Below are 24,334 nucleotides of genomic sequence, written 5' to 3' on the forward strand. Positions count from 1 at the left end.
ACACATAGGTTGCTACAGATTTTGTTTTGCTTCCATAAATAAGAATGGTATAGTAATCATGAACTCCCCCACACTTCACAACAAATTGAAAGATATAAATGCTTCAAGATGACTCTCTTGGTCCATGAAGGTTTATACTGCCCATCTGGCTTCCATTCTCTCTTCTTCCATGTTCTTCAATCCCCAATCTCTCCTGCAGTTATGGAGATTCTGTACCTAACCTTTCTCTTCTTCTTCACCTTGACCCTCATCATCTGTCTCTTCAATGTCAACTGAGGGACTTACCCAAAGATGGTGATTTCCTTTCTTCTAACAATCAGGTATTCCTTTTCATTTGGCAACTAATACTATTAAGTTTGGACCTTGTTGTTGTATAGGTAACATTATACAACCTCTGTAATACAAAGTTCACTTGTGTATTTCTAAGTTGTTGTATAATATATGAAAAATATATAATATATAAAGCTGTATAATATATGGAACTGTAATATACAATGCACAACACTGATTTACCTTAATTTCTTTTCCCCTTTTTCCTTCTCAGACTCCAATTAAAATTATTATTAGATAAATTCAAACTCCAATCCCTGGGTATCATCTGATATTAAACTCCAGATGGATAAAAATGTAACTGGGACAAAGCACTCCAGAAGGGAAAACCTAGCATAACATGGGGATAAATAATAACTGGAACTAGAGACCTGCTAAAGGTGTGTAGGGGTAACCACAGAGAATAGAAATGAAAATATGATAAACATAGAAATGTCCAGTGATATAGGATTCATGTAAGAGCTGAAATGGGATGATTTTGGAGTAATTTATTAGGGAGTCTGGAAATAGTATCCAAGGAGAAATAAATCAGGGTCATACAAAAAGGAAAAAGCGAAGAGAGAAGAGAAGTCAGGAGAGAACTAAGATGAAAAAGACTAAGAATAAGGAAAATGAAGACAAAAGATGTAACGGCACAGAAAAGGCTGAAGAAGAAGAAAATTAAAACAGGTGACTAATCATGTCAAATGCTACAGAGATCTCAAGTAAAGTACGAAATATACCATGGCTCATGGGTTTGGTAATGGGGAAGTGTTTGTGTTTTTGTTTTTTTTGCTTTTTGAGTCACACCCAGCGATGCATAGAGGGTTACTCCTGGCTTGCAGTCAGGAATTACTCCTGGTGGTGCTCAGGGGACCATATGGGATGCTGGGAATCGAATCTAGGTTAGCTGAGTGTAAGGCAAACACCCTACCCACTGTGCTATCGCTCCAGCCCTGATTTTAATGAAAAGAATTTCTACAGGACTCAAAGAAACTAGAAGTCATATGTGAGTTAAAAACTATTTTGATTATCTGTAAATGGAAGCAATCACTATGCACACTTTTGGATTCTGTTCTGTTTGCGCTTGTCTAACCTCTTCTGTTTTGCGGCACATTTCAGTAATATGTTTCTTCTCATTACTGAGTAGTTTTTACATCCAGGGATATACAGAAACATTTTGCTCATTTACAATTAATGGACATTTTGATCACTTCCAAGTTTTATACTATTAATGATAAAAGTGTCACAAACATTTATGCGTCAAAAAATTATTTAAGGAGTAAGAATGCACAAAACTTGGAGAAAACCATTCTTAATGAAAAATAATGTAAAAGGAAGGCAGAGGTCAGGTAGTTGAAATTTTAAAAGTATGATGGAGCCCGGCAAGCTACCGAGAGTATCTCGCCCGCACGGCAGAGACTGGCAAGCTCCCCGTGACGTATTCGACATGCCAAACACAGTAACAACAAAGTCTCCAATGGAGACGTTACTGGGCCTGCTCGAGCAAATTGATGATCAACGGGAGGGCCTTTACCTTTCCCTTTTACCTATGATGGAGAAGAAGAGTAGATGATTTATAAATATAACTTATTTATAAGAGGTTAGTCATATATTGCTTATATTTATTGAGTGGTCGTGAATGGAGTAAAAGGGCAGAAATTAAGTGAATTTGTTTTATTTTGCAAAGCACAAAGTGAAAATGATGAGAGATCAGAGAGGGTGTGACACTGTACTTCTAACTCTTTTTGAAGGTAGCATTACAGAGGATCGCACTCAGGGGCTTACCAAAGCAAGACACGTGATCTGTCCCAGAGTCACCCCCCAGCCCATAAACTTTTAATTTCTTATCATCTGTTTGCAATGACTGCAATAGAGTATTAAACAAAACAAAAAAATGCCTATCATAAGCCTCCCTTATGGGAGAGATGGTTTATTTCTTCCTGTTGGATGTTGTTGAGCATCCATTGTACAGGGTTTATTTTCCTAAAAGTCACTGCTTACTTTTACCTGTGATTTATAAAACATCATATATATTTTTCTTTTTTTTATTGAATTTTTTAATTGAATCACTGTGAGATACAGTCACAAAGTTGTTCATGATTGGGTTTCAATCATGCAATGTTCCAACATTCATCCCTTCAACAGTGTGAATTTTCTACTTGTCACTTCATATATTTTTATATATGAAAATAAGAAAAAATATATATAATTTTCATATATTTTGCATAAAAATAAGAAATGATCAGATTGAGAATTGATGGTAAAAGGCTACATTTTGGGCACTGTAGCACTGGAGCACTATCCTCCTGTTGTTCATCAATTTGCTCGAGCAGGCCCAATAACGTCTCCATTGTGAGACTTGTTGTTACTGTGTTTGGCATTTTGGGATCATCAAATAATCTTTTTAAAATGTCTCCATAGTCAGAACCATCATCCAATCAGAATTTAGAAAAATAATAGGTTAATGCATTAGCGGTGTTGGAGGAGGGAGACAGAATCCACTTGGTACATTGTACCACCCTTGGGTGCAACAAAGGAAGATCCAGCTTACCACTGTATAAGACCTTCAAATCACAAGTTATTATTTTAGCATGCAAGAAATTTCAGATGCATACACAGACACAAGTCTGAGCCTGAGAAATGTACCAAAATCTCAGATAATAAAATGAAACAACGAAAGTCAGCTATCGTATGATCTAAATTGAGTCAACTAGCACTCGATTATCTTTTCCTCTTTTTATTTACTCCTTTTCAATCCATATTCTTTCCTACCAGGTTTCACTTATTTCTACTTTTACAGAAAAAAAGAAGGTGCAATGATTTCTTCCTCGTTTAGTATGTCCTCATTATGAAGCAGTAAATCAGGCTAGATTTGTGATTATGTATAAAAACATTATAAAAAAGAGAGAGGAGCCAGGTAAGAAAAGTTCTTAAATACCAGTCAAGGAGGAACAGTTTTATTTTCAGCACAAAAGGATAAGACTTCCAATTTGAAGACTCTGATATGACTGAGCATAATCTTTTTGTTGGCCTTTTGGACGGTATCTGGCAGTGCTCAGGAATTGTTCCTGGTTCCAGCTCTGGGATCACTCATATTGGGGTTTGGAGGAATGTGTGGTGCTAGGGTTCAAATATAGGTCAGCCACAAGCAGGGCAAGCATCATACCCACTGTACTATCTCACTGGCCCCGTCAAGCATACTGGGAGTAGATATAAAAATTCATCAGAAAACTAGTGGCTAGACTTCTGCTATCCCTTAGGATACTTTTGTGCAAGGTATAGTACATGGGTGTGTCTTTGCCTTTAGATTGGTGTTTTTATTCAGTGTTTAAGCTTAACTACCAGGATTGATGCCTTGACCTGGGAGAATGGAAAATAGAGCTATGAACTGATTTACAAAGTGGAAAGGGAGAAGGAGGAATCTATAATCTGAGAAATTGTCACTAGTAGATAGGGTAAGACATCTATCTACTAGTGATCCATTGCTTCCCCCCCAAAGACACATTTTTGTTATAGCTAAAGGAATAGAAGAATGTACAAGACAGAATACTCCTTTGGAGACTAAAAGACTTAAAATATTAACAATCTGTATCTAAGCCCAACAGATTTTTAAAAACACCGAGCTATTAAATGTTTGAAGAAAGAGCACAAGTATTTTGAAATGGGAAAAAGAGTATATGGGCGGCTTTTATTTTAAAAATATTTTAGGAGATTTGGATTACAGAGAGGGTAAATTGTACTTCACTCCAAATTACATTACCTTTGGGCCCTGTTCACCACGCTGGCCCTTTGGTCCTCGGACTCCTGGGCCACCCTAGCAAACAGCAAAGAGTAGTTAGCACAAAGGCAAATCCTCAGGCAGAATATTTCCCCTACTTCCTTTAATAACATGAATTATGTAATTCTTATTTTGTATAAAGGCCAATACATTGTATAATGGCACATATTCATGATGACCTTACCTGGAATTTACCACCCAGGCCCAGCTCTTTTGCTGATGGCTTCATAATCTGAGAAAAATTTCTATGCCACTTCCTTTGAAATTTTAAATAGTTTTAAATTCAGTGCCTAAGACCATTGCTGCTAATAGATACAAATAAAAAATATATACAACTAATAAAAATCTATATATATGTTATACTAAAATTCTGAGATTAAGATCTTTAGTGGAATTGCAAAAAAAACAAAAATAATTTATTTTTTCTGACTTTAATTATGTCACTGATAGTCTGTTACTTATATTTCCCTCAAGACTTTTACTCTATTCGTACCATTATTTAACAGCATTTTATTTACATAGATATATATTTGAATATATAGTCTATACAAATCTGCATTATTCATGTTTGCGTATATCCTCATGTAAATACTGACTCATTATTTCGCTTAAATAAATATATTTTAAAAACCAATATAGCACTAGTCAATAAAAATTCATTACTTGTAGAGTTCATGCCCAATTCCATCAGCCTAATCAAAGGCTGAATAAACAGCAATACTCCTACATTAAAATAATTTTTAAAAATTTAATAAAATTCATTACTTATTAAACATGAACACATTACTTATTCACTGATGAATTATAAATAAAGGTAAAGGTAAAGGCCCTCCCGTTGATCATCGATTTGCTCGAGCAGGCCCAGTAACGTCTCCATTGGAGACTTTGTTGTTACTGTGTCTGGCATATCGAATACTCTCGGTAGCTTGCCGGGCTCTCCGAGAGGGGCGGAGGAATAATATTAAATATATACTGTAAATATTTCTATTAAATTTAACTATCATTTGTTCTTATTTACGTATGCAAACCGGAAGTTTGTCCTATTAAAAAGGAAGATAAACAAGCATTAGTAGGTCATCTTGATACCAAACTTTTATTTTCTTTTTCTTTCCTTTTCTTCTCTTTTCATTTTTTCTCTTCTCTCTCTTTTCTTTTTTTTGATAGGAGCCCCACTTGGAGGTGCTCAGGCATACTCCTGGTTCTGTGTTCAGGGATCATTCCTGGTGGTGCTCAGAGGACTGTACATGTTACCCAGGATTTGAATGAGGGTTGGCCACATGCAAGGTAAGTAAGTGCCTCATTTCCTGTACTAGAGAATATCTCTTTTGATTGGGTAAAAGGATTAAAAGATAACTGGAAATGAAATTACTAACATTTTCACTACATGATTTCAATAAATCTATTATGCTACTGGCAATCATTTTGTACGGCAACAGCATCATTTGGGGGAAAGAATAGATGTGATCCATTTTCAAGTTTCTTCTAACTGGTTGAAATCATTAAAAGTCATCCCCCAATCCAATATAAGTTGGTTGCTTCTCTCTAAGTATTTCAAATGTCCTCCCGTTGTTCATCGATTTGCTAGAACGGGCCCAGTAACATCTCCATTTTGAGACTTGTTGCTACTGTGTTTGGCATATTGAATACGTCACGAGAAGCTTGCCAGGCTTTGCCGTGCGGGCGAGATACTCTTGGTAGCTTGACTGGGCTCTCCGAGAGGGGCAGAGGAATTGAATCCAGCTTGGTGGGGCTCGCTGCGCACAAGGCAAACGCCCTATTGCTGTGCTATTGCTCCAGCCCATTTCAAATAAAGTTATTAAATTTTATTTTATGTAAGTGTATGTGTGTGTATGTGTATCTATAAGAGATATTACCTCCAGGATATTTGTGATGTTATTTGAAGGAAATAGGTTGTATATGTGAGGCTATACATTTAGATAGAGTTCTCACTTTTTAAAATTGAGGTGATAATGATTTACAATATTCTGTTTGGAGGGGGGCACAGGTCCACTTTAAGCTTTGATGTTTAACATGTTTTACATATTTCTCTGTGATTAAAACATGACTAATTTAATATGCATTTACATATTATGCATGTATTATGCATTTTGAGTACTATACCTTTAACTGTTGCAACTAATATGCATGTATATTATGAATATATATATAGTCTGGAGAAAATGTAACTTTACATACATGAGCGCAAAGTCAAGAGTAATCCCTGAGCAATTCGGCATGTGGCCCCAAGGAAACAAAAGCCAAAGAGATAGCACAGGGGGAAAGATGCTAGTACATGGCTGACACTGGTTCAGTCCCAAGAACTCCATATAGGTCTCTTAATACCACCAGAACTCCATGAGCACAAAGCCAGGAGTAACTCCAGAGCACAGTTGGGTATGCCCCCCAAACAATGAAAAAGTAATAAAGTCCTTGTGCCTCTCTTGTGTACACATGTTAATGCTGAAGATAACAGAAACTAGAAACAGAATTTGATGAATAGGCAGAAAAATTGCCAAAAAGTTAGGTCAAGACTTTGAGAGAACCCTCTTTCTCCAAGTTTTACTCAACATTTAATATTGCCAAATATTACATTTTTGCCAACCCAATAATACTTTAGTGACATTTAAATTTTTTATTTCCCTGAAAACTGTAGTTAAGTGTCTTTTATAAGCCTTATCTTCTATTGCATAAATGTGTGAAAACTATGTGTTTGGGGGATATTATACCTTTAATTGCTGCAACTATTTCCCCCTCCCCCCAGTATGATAAAAACTATTGCTTGGAAATTACATTTCCTGACTCCCTTTTTCATTTAATTTCTGCCCCTTAATGAGGTTTTAAAAAGACTGAAATTTACTTCCCGACCCTCCCTTGCAACCAGGACTGTTTTGCTAACCAGTTTGAGCCAATTTGATCAAGAACCAACAAGTCTGAGGAAAGCAACGTGAAATGGGCTGGGATCCTTGGAGAAGTTGTTGGGCAGCTTCTTTGCCGTGGAACAATGACTGTATGGACAACCCAACAGTTTACACTGTTTTTTGTCACATGTCTTCTTTTTTGCAAAAGTCCAATGATTCTCAATTAACATATTCAGTCGGATACAATTCTTTAATTTTTTTACACAATTTTTTTTCACATGAAACTTTCATCCAATATGACTGCTTGACTCACAGATATTTGTGCCAAAGGTACCATTTCTACATGTCAGGGACCATTTCATCATTTTAAACTAATATTTCACATTACAACTAACCTCCAACATTGAGCACATGACAAGAATTCAACAAAATGTTTGTGGACATAACTTGCATTTCTTTAATAAGAACGGTTGGTTTAGGCTATGGGAATGATTCTTTTGACCATGCCTTTCTTTCTACTGCTCTTTTTTGGCGCCTACACCTATATAAATTCTTGATTATAATTGATTGAAAATAATCACAATGATGATAAATCAAGCAGAGTTTGTGACAAATTGGTTGGCATACTATCTCTCAGGTAGTTTATTATACTTAAGAGATTTGATCCCTTCAATAGCTTTTCTCCTTTGCAATATCTTCCTTCCCTCTAAGTTAGACTCAACCTTTGTCTTTCACTTCTCTGCTGCTTTGCTCTCACTGTGAAGTTTGATTCTTAGCTCCTATGTAAATATTTTATAACTTATTCCAGTTGCAGTTGAAAACCCTCAAGCTAAAGAAGCTTATTAATGATGTTTAAAATACAAAAACAAACATTACCGTAATTAAGAACTGAACCCTTACATTCCAGGAATGAAGAAGAAAGGAAACGTTAATGCATCAGGCATAAGGGCTGAGACTGGCCTGGGCGAGGAGGGGGACAGGGGTGCAGGCTTGCTGCAAAGCTCTTATTTTATGGGCTGTACAAGGCAACGAAATATCAACAGGTGGGGGAGGGTAGAATACAAAACATTCTTGAAATTTGAGGAACTTGAAAGGTTGCACTCTGAGAACGCCAGGGAAGAATGTCTACTAGGAGATGAATGGCCAAGAAGTTGTTCCCATTTAGCAGTGGGAAGCACAGGAAATGTCTCTGCTGAGAAATATCACTGAGAAGTTGATTCTCACACTGTCCAGGGACCAGGATTCACATCGTGTATGAGTATCAAGTAAGACTATGAAGTTAAAACTCTAAGGTCCTTTCTGTTTGGTTGCACACACAGGAGCTTAGCAGAAGCAGATGTATGTATTCAAATCACTATGTCTTGAAAACTTCCATTGATAGCATTTCAAGAAATAGAAATTCAAATAGACGCCAAAAGAATACCACAAAGTACAGATGGAAACAAGATAACATAAGCAAAGTCAGCAGAAGAAGAAATGGCAGAATGAGAACCAACTCTGTTGTAGTTATTGAAATGATCAATTAAGAACACAGGCTCATTTCAGAAAGATTTTAAAAATGAAAGTGTTGCAAAAGAACAGACAACACAAATGACCAGTGGGTTTGAAAAAGAAAACAAAACTTATAGGCTAAATATAACGTCACAACCAGAAACAAAATGGATAGGCAAATAAACATATTCAACTAAGTTACACATAGAATGTGCTGAAGGGTAAGTTTGAAGAAGTTACACAAAATTAAACTTAGGGAGACAGGTAGAAAATAAAAAGAGGTTAAGAGATAATGAAATAAAAATTAGAGCTATAATACCCACCCTGTTGGAGATTCAAAACACAAAAGAGATGATAAGAGAGAGGCAACATTCAAGGAGAAAATGACTCAGCATATTTCATATTTAATGAGAAACTCACGAAACCTCAAGATTGATAAAAAGCAGAACAGCAATAAAAATCAACACAAAAGCGTATTGTACTGAAACTTTGACTCACTAAAGACAGAGGACTTTTGAAAGGAACCAGGGATAAAGGATTCCTCACAGTCCACAGAATGACAATCAATTCGACTGACAGCCGACTTTTCAAAGGCAACAAGGGAGGCTATAAAACACTATAATAGCATCTGCAAAATGTTCAGAGAAAATAACGGTTAATCTAGAATTGAATCCTCAGTTAATTACATCGGAAGTTTGTCTGTTCATTTTAGCTGAGATCAATATTAAACTCTAAGCAGGTCCATACTAGAACAGCTCTCAGAGGAAGGCAGTGGGACGCCATGGGAGCTGCCATATTACTGCTCTAATCTAAGATATTACTTATTAAATGAGCTTGCTGTCAGAACCACATTCTAGCCTGTAGAGCTGTAGAAAATGGTCAAGAGAGGCATTTAGTTTTTATTTAAGCACCCAAGGGCTGCATATGCCATTTCTTTCAGTGGTCAGAACTTAGTCATAGGTCAAGTCCACCTGCATTGATACTAAGAAAGCAGAGTCTTTGCTAAATGACCATGTACTTGACTGAAACACTCGGGATTCTATTACAAAAGTGAAGCAATGGCAATGAATATGGGGAACAATCTCTAAGACATCCATCAAAACTATCTCTATAGTAATGGGACGTACAAGCAAAAGCAGAGAAATTTACTATCAATAGTGCCTCTGAAAGAAATATCCAAGGGATGATTAAAAATGAGTAGTTATGAATACAGAAATTCATAAATGAATATATCAGATAATATTGCTACCATTCAAAGACAAGTGAAAACTTGCTCAATTTCAGTAGCAGGGAAAGTAAATCATATCCAAAATAGCAAGGGTGCAGGTCTAGTAGTTATCAGGTCAAAGAGCATGTTCCTGGCCGAGAGCATCAGATAGGGTGCATAGAAGGAGACCCCTGGGGCCACAATATAAGGTGCTGGTGATTGGTCAGAGTCAGCAGTGTGCAAGGCAAGTACCTTACGCTATTATTATCTCTCCAGCTAAAAACTGAATACTTCTGTCATCATTCACATTTGCTTCTTTGTGGTAGTTTTTTTTTTTTTTAAGTATTTGGGTCTCTGTGAAAGAGACTGCTGGAACTACTACCTTGAAGAGAAGATTAGATGCAAATGCCTTCTTGAAGTTGAACAGGCATGTTCCTTATCCCCCTCAAATCTTATTCTAAGTGTTTGGGGGTTTTTTTTTGGTTTGTTTGTATTTGTTTTGGAAGATGATTGAAATTGAACCCAAGGGCCCTTATCTGCCTTTATCTCTCCTGCCCCACTAAGTCATGTTTGCAAAGATGAATACAAAGAATTTCCACAGTAGTAAAAATAGTATTGTGGAAACAGTCTACAGTAATGGGTCGATAAACTGTAATTTATAAGAATATGGCAGGTACAAGGAGTGATCTATATAATTAACATTCTTAGGGTGCAAAGACATGCCTTTGAGTGAAAAGTAGCAAGTCAAACACAGTTGAACACAAATATTTATTTTTAATAGCTAGGTTTAAAGCAACACCTTATATTTATTTTAAAATTTTATAATGTATGATATTTATATGCACGTTCCTCAGAATGCCAGATGATGAGATCAGCGCTATTTTACATATGTGGTAATGAAGGTTGTGATTTAGTACCTTACCTAGTTTTATGATTTCAATTAAATACTTCCTTTGCATTTTTTTTGTGTCACACTCACCTGTTCTCAGGGCATACTACTGGCTCTGTCCTCAGGGATTACTCATGGCTCTGTGCTCAAGGGACAATATAAGGTGCTGGTGATTGGTCAGAGTCAGCAGTGTGCAAGGCAAGTACCTTACCCCATTATTATCTCTCCAGCTAAAAACTGAATACTTCTGTCATCATTCACATTTGCTTCTTTGCGATAGTTTTTTTTTTTTTAAGTATTTGGGTTCTACAGAGTTTGAAAACACGTTTATGAGCCCAGGATAAGAACAAACTGGACTGGATTCCAGATACACTAGGCAGGTTCTCTTTCCTTATGTTCAGTTTAGGAAATATGGTGCATACATGAAGGGAAATGGGGCAGGGGGAGACAAGCCGGAGGGAATTTCTGTGCAGCTGGCAGGTGGCGGGCGTGACTTCATGCTGACCCAATAGGCCCCACCTTCAAGCCAACATGCACACAATCTGGTGGCGATCAGTGAGTTCCTCCTTCCAAGGGCGTTTCTTTATCTACATGTGCATCTTTTCCCTAATCCCAGTCTGCCCACCTTGGTACATTTACCATTTCCTCACCACAGACCAGCTCTAGTATCCCTGTCTTCAAGAAACATTGAGAGTCCTCATTTAGCAGGCTATCATATAAGCACATAAGCATTGCATCAAATAAGCCCACATACAGTACAAAAGATGTACCACGGTAGATTAAAAGAAATATAAAATCTATTTATTTACATTGTTACACTTTAAATGTAGTGACATTGTTAATTGTCTCTTTTCTTCTTCCCTTCTCTCACCCTCCTCTTTTCCCCACTTCCACCCCCTCCCAGCCCCTTTCTTTCACTTCTGTTTTGTAGAAAGTTCTAGACAGCAATGGAGAAACTCTTGCTCTGATAGTGTACTAATCGTGATGCATAAAACTTCTTCACTTTACAAGCCAACTTTTACACAGAATAAGGAAAGGGCACAGAAGCAAATATCAAGGGTACAATCCAAGGTTCAGTGAAAACCACAGGATATAATGGAAGATTTGGAGGGCCAGAGAGACAATACAGTGATTAAGGTGCTCGCCTAGCAAGTGGCCAATGCTGGTTTAATCCTCGGCACCCCCTCTGATCCCCTGAGCATGCCAGAGTGATACCTGAGCAAAGAACCAGGATAAGCCCTGAGTGCTGTCCAGTGTGGCTCCCGAGGAGGGTCATCAGATGGTAGTGTGGCTAAGGGCAGTGACAGGGATCCGTATTTGAAGAGCTGCTCCTCCAAGCTGTGCTCTTCTTCAGAGGAGATTCCCAAGCAATGCTGAAGCATTCTGGAGTATGGCCTGATCTATGCCTGACAGTTCAATGCTTATGTTGGGTGATGTGGTTCTGCTGAAGCCCAGAGATGCTTGGGGGAGGGGGGGATCCAGGCATGAAGGACAGGTTCTACTGTGCCTTTCGGTCCTAAGGATAGAACTCAGGGCCTGGTACATATGTGCATTTGTTGGGACATCACCCAGGCCCCCAAGCCGTGTTTTTCAGAGAGTTTCTTTACATCTCCTGCTCTAATACTCTTTTATGAATAAGTCAATGTTTAGGACAGTGGCCAGCATAGCACATGTTAGACAAGTGATCACCATAACTATTACTAAAACACATTGATGTTCAAAGCAGGCAAGGCTTACCGGTGGGCCTGCTGGTCCCAGAGTCCCTTTGCTGGCTTCAGAGCAAGAGCAGGAATGGGGAAGGTCTGGGCAGGTTTCATCGTCCCTCTAGGAGAAGAAAAAGAGGGAGATAGTTCACTGGACTATTGTATATACAAACAATTTAAGACACTTTAATTTTTTTAAGTGAGCAGTCATCTAGAAAGGCAAAGAGTATTCTTTCAACAACAAAATCTTTTCTTTGAAGAAAAATGAACATCTAGTAGATTTATTGATAGTAATCATTGATAGAGAGTGTTGGTAAATCCAGCTGGGAATCCCAGAAAAGAAGTCACAAATAAAATTAAAATTACTGTATCTATAATAAAATAAACATACAAACAACAACAAAAAATAAATTTCAGGCAACAATCTACTGCTCGCATTCTGTGATGGAAAACAACAAAAAAGTCACAAAAACAATCTAAGTCTTTAAAAAAATTATTATTTTTTAGAGCCACGCTTGGTGGTACTGAGGGATTATTCCTGGCTCTAAACTTAGGGTTCACTCTTGGTGGACTCAGAGGACCATCTGGGGTTCTGGGGTTTGAACCCAGGTTGGCTATATGCAAGAGAAGTGCCTTATATGTTGTCAGTATTACTTGAGTAAGTCCTGAGCACTGCTGGTGTGAACATAAAACAAAAACAATAACAAAAAGGTTTTAGCACATTTCCAGATTAAAAAAAAAAACCTTTTGCTAAAATATCTGGTATGATGTGCTAGGGAAAAAAGAAAACTTAGTATTTTATCCCACTTCCAAATTCCACTATTTAACTGCAGTTATCACAATATCAGTGTCTCTGGAATAACTGTCTAGGAGACTTTACTGAAAAATTAGTCTGACGAAGAAAGTCAGTGACTTCCTTCTCAAACAGTCACAGATATTTGTTGCCGGTAATAAATTAGGGCTTATTAAGCACTTTTATTTTGCTTTTTGAGTTACAGCCAGAAATGTTCAGAGGTTACTCCTGCTTATTCCTGGCTCTGCACCCAAATTACTCCTAGCAGTGCTCAGAGGACCACGTGGGTTGCTGGGGATTGAACTTAGATCGGCTGCATGCCAGGCAAATGTCCTACCTGTTGTATTATTGCTCTAGCCTCAACACTTTCTACCCATGACCTCTTTTTGCTCAAACAATGCAACATAATTTAGCACTGCCAGAAGCAGCTCGAATTGACCACTTGATTGACTTCAAATTAATTTTTTGGTGCTTGTGTGTTCAGAAACATTTTACTGCATTTCACAATCCTACATTCAGGTATGCCACCCCATGGAATCATAACCCACAGTGTAAGAAGCTAGGTAATCAAAGTGAACCCATAGAAGGTCTTAAAAAGCTAAATTTTTAATTACTGTTTAACCACAACAGAATGATCCATTTCATTTCACCAGTATAAAGATGCTGAGATATTAATCTGAACACATACTATATGCATTTGTACATACACCCAACATAGATATTCACATACATTCTCTATGAATTATACTTAAAATCAATAATCAGAAAAAGTTTCATTTTCTAGTAGCATAAGATATGTTATGCCTATGGTCCCTAGACAATGTGATCTAATGCTTTTGCACACTATGGCATACACACTGTGAATGTTTTAAAAAATATCAGGAGAAATAGCAATATTTGGCAACCATTGCACATCACATGAAAAGCCAATTCACAGTAGCTCACAACTTCAACATGGGATTTGAAAACAGAATTTTAAGTGATGTCATATATTTGCAAACATGGTTTTTCAGCAGTTATTATGAGGGAAAGTAAGTACCATGGGGAAAATCAATGTGGGAAAAAAAAGTGAGGGTGTTGATGTCTCTCAGATTCCAAGTATGAGAAAATGTACATTCCCAATAGGCACCCACATCTTATTAATAAGTCATGTTGTTATTTAGGAAGAAAATTAAATTTCTTTCTATTTATATATATATTATTTGTTCACATGAATGCTGGGTTGTTAGAACAGGAACAATTACTAAGATGTTTAGACCTAATGACTTTGTGGATAAAACTGTTCAGTATTTCTTTTGGCTTAGGGATGTAATGGGAAAAAATTATTAAGATGCTCAAACTCAATGAAGTACTTAATCTGGAAACATCTGGACATGTGTCAATGGCCCCCTGGGTTGTACAGTTCCCACCATGTGTGTTCTGCTAATTCACACATGGCTCTTTCTTAAAATCTTCCTAATTTTCATTATCATCACAACCCATTATTTATGATAAAATTGCCAGAAACAACATTTCATTTTCAAAGAAAATTAAGTATAAATTTAGAAATATTTCAATCAAAAACTGGCCAAATAAGAAAGAGAAATTCATACCAGGCCTGGGAGTTCACAGCATTTGTCTCTATTGGCCCATGATGTGGAGCAAACAATGTCAAACATCTGTAACTGGAACTGCAATTTGAAAAAGAAATTGAAATTCAACAAAGGACATATAGATACATTGTGTTATAGTCATAATGAATCATTTTAAATATTATGTAATAATATACTAATACATCTATAACCTAACATTATAATGAATAAATAGATAGCTACAATAATTTGTGCTTCTTTTGTTCTGCAAACACACAGTGATCTAAGGTTTGGTTTATAGTGACCTCATCCACTATCTAAATTCCCTTATTTATCACAACTTCCTTTTCCCTTCTCTACCTAAAAAATAAATTGCGTACTTCCACTGAAACTTTTCCTCTTCTAGCTTTCTCAGATACTCCAAGTACTTCTCTAATACCATAAATTCTCCTTACAAAAGTATATCTCCCACCAAATAAGACAATTAAGTATAGTAACTACTCCTTATACTGTGATCTTTTTATAAAAGTACTATCATTAATCTTTGTGTATTTTATCAAAACCTGAAACATGTAGTAGATACCGATGAAAATTTGTCAAATTAATTAATTCTAATTTTAAATCTTAATTAATTGATGCATATAATCAACACTTTTTTTTAGTGTATAATGCAAATCAGATACAGATATTATGAAGACATTTAGATATAGAAATGAACAAAACCAGGGTTCTGTTCTCAGAGAATTTATAGGGGAAGGCAGATAGATATATGATATATATCATAAAAATCATATGGTATTGTGAGAGCTCATGCTATGTGTCTTTTAATTGAATATGTTGACCATGCCATAAAAAGTCCTGTTCGTTGGTAGTAATTAAATCTATGTTTGATATATACAATAAAATAATTTTAATATTAGTTGGGACTAGCACTAGCTTCATGGCCCAATCATTTCTATACCCGACTTAGCCAAAAGGCTGAGAAATGATGTCATGGCTCACTCCCAGTGGTGATCAAGGAACCATATATGGTGCTAGGGATTGGACTTCATGCAAGGCAACGTGGTAAACTCATACTATCTCTTCAGCCCTATATATTACTTTTAAATATTAAATTGTCATAAATTATAGAATTGGAAGAAGGATGAGGTTCTTCCCATTTTAAATGTGCAAATTTCCTCAATAAGATGTGTTTTTAGCAAGTGCTAGAAATTTGGTAACTTGTTTTTTTCTCAGTATTTTTCTCAAAAGGATAAAAGTTAAAATGTTGAGGGCCATACAGTAGAATCAAAATGTTACATAGTACTAAGGAGAGAATTTAATGATAGTTGGTCTACATAGTCATCATATATGTTTAATATTTTGATTGAGAGAAATCTTAGCAAATAACAATAATAGCAGCCAGTATTTGCTGAAAATCTATGTACCATAAATTATACTAAGGTTTTTGCCTGTGTCACTTAATATACAAATCCTCTCTATGAGTTATGTAGTAATATTAAACCCATTCTGTAGATGAAGACATGGGATAAAAGGCGAAAGCAGTTTAAATACACATTAAAAGCTGACTTCAGATTGAGGTGCAGATAGAACAATTCATTTTCTTCTTGTTCATTTTGCAATGAAAGGATCTTTGGTCTAAAGTTTAAAATGTAGATACTCTAGCCTATGTTTCAATGTCATTTGTCTGTGGACATTTCTTAAATAGATTCCATTATGAAAGCATTAGATAGATTCATGAAATATGTCAGTTGTTCATTCATTAAGAATTTTTCCATTTCTGAATACAGACCTCAGTGTAAAAACATTTAAGTAAATGGAAAGATTTACTTAAAGCAAAGTATTTCACTAGCTCTGGTATACACCAAGCTTTTTTTTCAAATTTTTCAAATAAACATTCACAACCTACAGTGGTGTGTCTACATACAAACTTTTGAAAAAACTTCCCTCCAGTTGGAATTTTTCTGAGTTCATTTTGCTCATTCTAAGGGTTAAATGCCTACTAAGTGCTGAATGAAGCTAATACTATTATTTGAGGAATGATCGTGGGCTGTCTTAAATTTTGATGAGCTCAGCAGTCTATTGTGTCTGAGCGTATGAGTACAACCAATTTATTCACAATTGTTTTTGCATACATAATAGTCCAGATTCTTTGGCTTCTCTTTAAGGACTTCTTTTCCACATTTCTGGGGACTGGTTTTTTAAAAGTCCTTCAGCTTTTATTCTGAAGAGCAATGACACATTTATGCATACAAATAATATAGGAAGCAGTGCAGAGATGACATGTCAAAATAATTTACATTTCAGTGCCTAAAAATGTAAGGCAATAATGGATCAAAATAGGCATATTTCAAGTAACTAATACAGGTTTTGTACTTTGAAAACTTTTTTCTTTATAACTAAACATTATTTTTATAGATATGAGGAAAGGCAGAGGGAAGAGACAGAGAGAGACATCACCTCCTATTTTCACTTTTTATAATCTCTTTCAAGGGAATACAAAACCAATTACAAATGCACATTTTTCATTTTTGAACATTTTTTGTCTGGGTGTAGCAGAAAAGGAAGTCAATTGGGGTCAAATGTTACCATGAAAATAAGATTAAAATACTTCTCAGCAGTTGAGTCATTGTGATCTGTAAATGGAAATTAAAATATACCCCTGGTTCCATTTTTCACTCAGTACCAGATTTTATCTTCTGACTTTTTTCTAGAATATCATAATTAAACTTATAATTTAAAGCCATGCTAAATGTATACAAATATTTATGAAACTTTACATTGCATAAGAAAGCTCGGGCCCTGGGCCATCATCTGTTTTTAATTTAATGCTTAACTTGTATTGACTCCATCTCAAAACAAGACTTGTAAAGCATTTTCAGCTATTAAATTTAGTGTTTTTACTTGAATTTGATTATTGAATTAAAAAAACCATGATGACACTAATTAAATTAGGAGATGAAAATTAAGAGCTGTTCTTATTCATGGTACTTAGAATGTGTTATACTAATAAATATACTGGAAGGAGGGGTTTGATTACATTAACTTTCAAGGTCTTAACTCAAATAATAATTAGTCTCTAAAACTGTCAGTGAATTGATGGGCTGGTCACTATTACAGATCAGATAGCCTCCTCTGCTTTAAGACCACTCTAATCGAGGGCAAAGAAGCGCTACAATGGAAGATGTACTTTTATACAAGCCAGGTGAAGTCATATCTCATTTTTCCGCTTTTCAAAAGAAGATCCTTCCCTGACTTTTTAGGCTGGAGCCCCAGCATTTATAAAATGGGAATGTTGTATCTTTTATTAAGGTTACTGGAAGATTAGCAATCCCATAACATAACTTACATTTCTCTGTTTTGAAAATAGCAGAGGACTGAGCAAATGTTAATTGGATGATTGTCCAAGTATTAGGTATTGAAAAGGTGGACGAAAGAGACAAAGAAACGTGATCATATGGCAGGAGCTCAATTTTTTTCTAGAGCCATCTTTGACTGGCAGCAGATGTCAGGAAATATTGAAAAAAAATTTTCAGAAGTAAAAAGATTATAAAGGCAAAGGATAGTTAAGTTTCTTCCCATAAGTGTTTTGACAGCAAAGTCTGCTTTTTTGGTTTAGTACCATTAGGGACTATCACTGCCTATAAAATCTTGCATTGCTACACATAAGTTGCTTTCATTATGAATGAGAGCAATTTCAATGCAGCAGCTATTATATTTTTAAACCCATTAATCTTTCCTCTACTCAAGTGGTTTAGAAAGAATGCATTTTCTTTAAAGACCTAATCTTGATTTTTTATCAGATAACATTAAAAAATTCTTTTCATGTGATTTTTTGAATCACTGATAAATTTACCAGGGAAGACTCACTTATGAGTCACTAATCTTAAAGATGGCTGGAGTGATAACACAGCGGTAGGGCATTTGCCTTGCGCGCAGCCAGCCTGACAGAGCCAGGTTCGATTCCTCCACCCCTCTCGGAGAGCCCGGCAAGCTACAGAGAGTAGCTCACCCACACGGCAAAGCCTGGCAAGCTACCCGTGATATATTCAATATGCCAAACACAGTAACAAGTCTCAAAATGGAGACGTTACTGGGCCTGCTCGAGCAAATCGATGAACAATGGGATGACAGTGCAGTGCAGAATCTTAATGATAACCACTCTACTAAATAATCCTAAATGTGTACCTATATATTCCCCTTTACTGGGTATTGGAGTATAGATGCATATCAAGATTTTCTTCATAGTAAGAGACTTCTAAATTAAAATTTGAGTACTATATCTCCTCTTGTTTTATACAGAAGTGATTACAAAAGCAAGTGAGTTTCCAATCACATTCTTGAGATCTAACCTTATAATCTATTTTCAAATAATCAAATTCTTTGCAAAGTGGGAAGACTGAAAATCTATTTAGCCATTTTTTTTTGTAGAACTCTAGAATCTACCAAAACCCACAACTTTTTTCTTACAGATTACAAAGAACTCTTTAATGTTGACTTCCATAAATTCCTCTTTGTCTCCTACTGGTTGGAACTTTCCACAGAGGGCCCAGTTTAATTGCTTTTCTGTCGTGCCCCAAAGTTAAGCTTTATGACCCATAGGCCTGAAATCTACAGCAGTTGTGCTTTCAGAAATAAATTATTTGATATTTAAAGATCATATTTTTAGAACGTAATTACTACAGGTGAGCAATGTGAAATATTGTAATTATATCATTGCAATTGTAAAATACAAATTATAAGAAGATATGATATATTTTAATGGACTAATGTCAATGCCACACATGACACGCAAAACATGTCAAAGTAAAGAAAAATTACACTATACAATTAAAATGTACTCATTTGGTTTCATCTCTCTCAAGTATTTCTTGGGAACTTACTCAGTTCACACAAACTTATCAGCTATGAAATATGGGGTAGAAGAAAGAAGCAAATAAAGACCATGATGACTTTATATTTTTAGCTAGAAAGGTAAAATGTAGATACATGAAAGATGATGAAAATAATATATGACTACAAATAATCACATGCTAAATATTAGAGGTTTACAAAAGGCATATTTGAGAAATTATTATCAACACCTTCAATCATAAAAATTATTTTCCTTGAATGCCTACTATCAGAAATTTTACTTCAATATTTACAAAATCAAAATAACTGTAATTTGTAATTTGGGTCCAGATATTTTATGCATAGAATTATTTTTATTTTTTCTTTCCAAAATTAGAGTTCATTCACTTTTCCATTCAAGCGTCCATTTATATTTACTCTTTAATTGTTTGTTTTGCTTTTGGGCTATACCTGGTATTGCTCAGGGCTTTCTCCTGGCTATGCACTCAGAAATCACTCCTGGTGGGCATCCATCATCTTAAGGGTACTGGGGATCAAAACTGGGTTGGCTGCATGCAAAGCAACCACTATTTCTCCACCTCCTTTGAGTCTCTTTTTATCTTATTTACTCACAGGCTATAGTAATTGAACAAATGTCACATTTATTTGTATAAAGTGATCTGCAGTTTAAAAACACTTTCAAAACCACCAATTCTTTCTATAAAGTTCCATATTAAGTCACTAGTTCTACAGAGTATGAAAGCACAAAGCAATAAAGATGATTCATAATTAACTTAATTTTTATGTTACATAGAAATGTAGATTAGAATAGTTGGAATTGCTTATGAAATGTACTCCAGAACAATTGATTCTTATTATATAATGACTCAAATTAGAGAATGTTTCTAATTAGCTATAAATGTATGTTGTTAAAACAAAAAAAAATTATATACTGTCTTTTATGTGGGTAGTGAATGAAGGGAATGTGATTCCTTTGCCAATTGGAAGTCTTTCAATCTTGAATTTTGTGTTGTATGATGAAAACTATAGTACCATAGAAGGATTTGCTACTTAAATATCTATTGATGATTAAAAATAAATTTCATTTAAGTAACAGAAAAAATCTAGTATACCACTTTTAGGTATTTTCCCCAAATACAAAAACAGTGCTGCAAATATATCTCATGTTTACTGCAGATTTATTTGAGAATTCTGAATGTCTAATACATCAACAAACTGGTAGGACAAACTGGTAGGCTACTGAATGTAGCCTGCCCACACGGCAGAGTCTGGCAAACTCCCCGTGGCGTACCCAATATGCCAAATACCAGTAACAATAATGGGTCTCATTCTCCTAAAGAGCCTTGAATATAATCTCAGGGCTAGGATGAAGGAGACGTTACTGGGGCCTGCTCGAGGCAATCGACAAATAACAGGATGATTTGTGATTTGTGAATACATCAACTGAATGATGAATTGATAAAGATGATGTGGTATATATACCCAGTGGGACAAAGAAAGTGAAATCTTGCCATTTGTACCTCAGGAATGAACATAGAGAGTATAATAATTATTGAAATAAGTAGGTAGAGAAAAAAATTGCATTATTTCACCCATATGTGACATATAGAGAAAGCAAGTGTCAAATTAAATAAAACAAAGTTTTAGATTAAAAATCAATTAATTGAAGAATGAGGAGGGAAAGGTAAGTAAGGATAAAGGAACATACTTTTCAATGTTTAGTGCTACATACCTGAAGTTTATATAATTCTGTGATGCAATATTAATTTAATTATAAATAAATGAATATATATACTTTTAATGCATAAAACCCACCTCCCAGAAGAGAACAACGCAGAGTCTCTTGCCCCCTCCTCTGGCTGTCCTTACTGGGGGCCCCTTGGAGGGGGGCGGGCTGAGTTTCCTCCAGATCCAGCCACAGCCATGCTTAAGACCACTTTCCACATCCTCGGAGGAGCTTCACGCATGAAGCAACCGGCAGAGGAACCCAGGTGTGAGGGACCTGGGGCATGTGGGTCCCGAGACTGAGATCTCCAAGCCTGCTCAGATTGGAACTGGGCCTCCTACACCCAAATCCCCCATCTTTCAGTAGCCAGGTGTCACACCCACCAACTGCCCCCAGGCCGTGTAATCCCATCAATGGCCAAGACCTAGAGACTATAAAACCAAACTCCCGGATTTGGCCTCCAGACCTCTTATTTAGTTCTTGCTCTCAGAGAACCCGGCAGGTTACCAAGAGTATCCTGCCCACACAGCAGAGTCTGGCAAGCTCCCCATGGCGTATTCAATATGTCAAACACAGTAATGATGGGTCTCATTCCCCTGACCCTGAAAGAGCCTCCAATGTGGCACTTGCTAAAATCTCAGGACTCGGATGAATGGAGACGTTACTGGTCCCTGCTTGAGGAAATCGATGAACAGTGGGATGACAGTGATACAGTGATGCAGTGATGTCCAACATAAACGCAAATGTGAGATTTATTTCAACTGATTACCTAAATAATTACATATTTATATACGTTTCCATTTGCTTTTATAAATGAGGTTCACTAATGGTTCTGAATCACCGTTACATACAATTTACATCACAGAGTGATTAATATTATATTATTTGAATTTTGAAATGCATCCAGAAAACAAATGACCTTAATTTCTGAAACATTCTGTTAAATGTAATGACATTTAGCTCTTAAAGTGAAAATGTAATCGATTCATTCATTCATTCATCTATCATTTATCCTTCTATGATTTATCCATACAGTATTTTATTAACACCCCTCCTAGAAAATAGACAATTATAGAAGAGAATTTTTGCTATATAATAACATAGTTTCAACAGCTGATTAACTTACCGGTGCAGAGTTCCCGGTGGGTCCTCTTGATCTAACCATTTTCCCAAGGACTTCTATACCATCAGAGGTGATATTAGCTGATGCATTTATTGCCTTCTCACCCACTTGCTTGCAGTCAATAACCACTTTTGCCAAAGTCTTGCTTATAACAATATGTAGCTGAGGGAAAATATAAAAATATTTTTGGAGGTAAGAAGCAGGGAGGAAATATTAATTGATTAATGTATTTGCTTGACTTGTCATTGCAAAGTGTGAAAAAGATGGGAGATAGAGCACAGTGGCTTAAGATGCTTGCTTTGCAAGTGGCTGATCCTAATTCAATCCCTGGAACTGTATATGGTACTCGAAGGAACCTCAGATGTGATAACCGAACACAGAGCCAGCAGTCAGCCCTGAGCACTTCTGGAGTGCATTTCTACACTCAACCAAAAGTGTGAAAAAGGAGAAAACAGAAAGTGTCAAATGCACTTTGATAGAGAAGAAATGATCTACTTTTCTCAAGCTCATGATCTTCCTACATTCAGGTAGCATTATAAGACCTTATTTAAGCAACATTCTTCAAAATATTGAGATTCACTTTTTAAAACCTGTCTTCCTCTAGTGTACCTTGAAATTATTGGCTTGCTATGCCAGTTATGTTTTTTTCTGAATGCACAATGACATAAACATGAAAATATTTAAATAAAACTTTTGGTTGATTCACAGAATCTCAATAAATAATTTTTAAAGATTTAGGTTGAGGGCTGGAGCAACAATACAGCCGGTGGGGCTTTTGTCTTGCACGCAGGTAACCCAGGTTTGATTCCCAGCATCCAATATGGTCCCATGAGCACCGCCAGGAGTAATTTCTGAGTGCATGTGCCCCTGTGCATCACCAGGTGTGACCCAAGTAGCAAAAAAAAGAAAAGAAAAGAAAGGAAAAGAAAAGAAAAGAAAAGAAAAATATCCTGGTTGATTCAACAGTAAAAGTTATTGATAATAGTGGTTGGTAAACTACTCCTTTTTCTTTATCCAGTCATCTGTTCTTAGACATCTAGGTTGTTTTCACATTTTGGCTATTGAATCCTGGTCAACTACAAGCAAAGCCAGTGCTTTACCCACTGTATTATCTTTCCAGCCCCCTTCTTCCTCTTTTTGTATCAGGGTAATGTGGATCATAAAATAAATTGGGAATTGTTCCTTTATCTTCAATTTTATACAAGTTTGTGTATAAATGCTTCTATTTATCCCTTAAATGTTTGACAGAATTTCCCAGTGAAATCTAATTTTGTTGTTTTTTTTTTGTGTGTGTAGATTGATAGATTGATAGATGTTTAATTAGATGATAGATATACAGAGAGATACACGGTACAAAAATACATAGATAATTGTTTTGGGAGCCACATCCAGCTGTGTATATTACTTATCTGTCTCTGTGCTCAGAGATCTCTTAGTGGGACTTGAGGCTCATATGTGGTGTTGGACTGATCCTAGGCCTAATATGTACCAGACATGTGTCTTAAACACCTGCCTTATAAACCCTGGACTGTCTCTCTGACCCCAATGATAATATATATATATATATATGTGTGTGTGTGTGTGTGTGTGTGTGTGTGTATGTATATATGTGTCACACCCGGAGATGCACAGGGGTTACTCCTGGCTCTGCACTAAGGATTTTACTCCTGGCGGTGCCCAGGGGACCATATGGAATGCTGGGAATTGAACTCGGGTTGGCCGCATGCAAGGCAAACACCCTACCCGCTGTGCTATCACTCCAGCCACAATAATATTTTTAACTAAAAGTTTAATTTCTCTAATAGATACATATTTTCCTATTACATATTTCTTCTTAAGTCAGCTTTGGTCATTTATTTCAAGGCATTTGTTCATATCATCACGTTGTTAAATTTATTGACATCAATGTTTGTATTAGTATTTGTCCCTATATATCTTGGAGTGCTTTACCCAAATTCTTTGTGTTTTGGTTTTGTGCCACACTGGGCAAAGTATGCTTTGGGCTTACTCCAAACCTGCCCAGAACTTG

At 36.1% G+C, this 24,334-nt stretch overlaps 1 protein-coding gene across 1 annotated transcript in view; it reads right to left on the minus strand.

Moving 5' to 3' along the window:
- Window positions 1–24,334, minus strand: part of COL14A1 (collagen type XIV alpha 1 chain) — a 253,116-nt gene that overhangs the window by 64,462 nt on the left and 164,320 nt on the right. The window contains exons 34-37 of the mRNA XM_056108162.1: window positions 22,309–22,467; window positions 14,624–14,701; window positions 12,273–12,359; window positions 4,073–4,126 (exon numbers count right to left, since the gene is read on the minus strand). Of these exons, the coding sequence (XP_055964137.1) occupies window positions 4,073–4,126; window positions 12,273–12,359; window positions 14,624–14,701; window positions 22,309–22,467 (378 nt within the window). The remainder of the gene's footprint in view (window positions 1–4,072; window positions 4,127–12,272; window positions 12,360–14,623; window positions 14,702–22,308; window positions 22,468–24,334) is intronic.

This window comes from Sorex fumeus, unplaced genomic scaffold (assembly GCF_029834395.1).
Source record: "Sorex fumeus unplaced genomic scaffold, SorFum_2.1 ptg000002l, whole genome shotgun sequence".
Lineage (NCBI taxonomy): Eukaryota > Metazoa > Chordata > Mammalia > Eulipotyphla > Soricidae > Sorex > Sorex fumeus.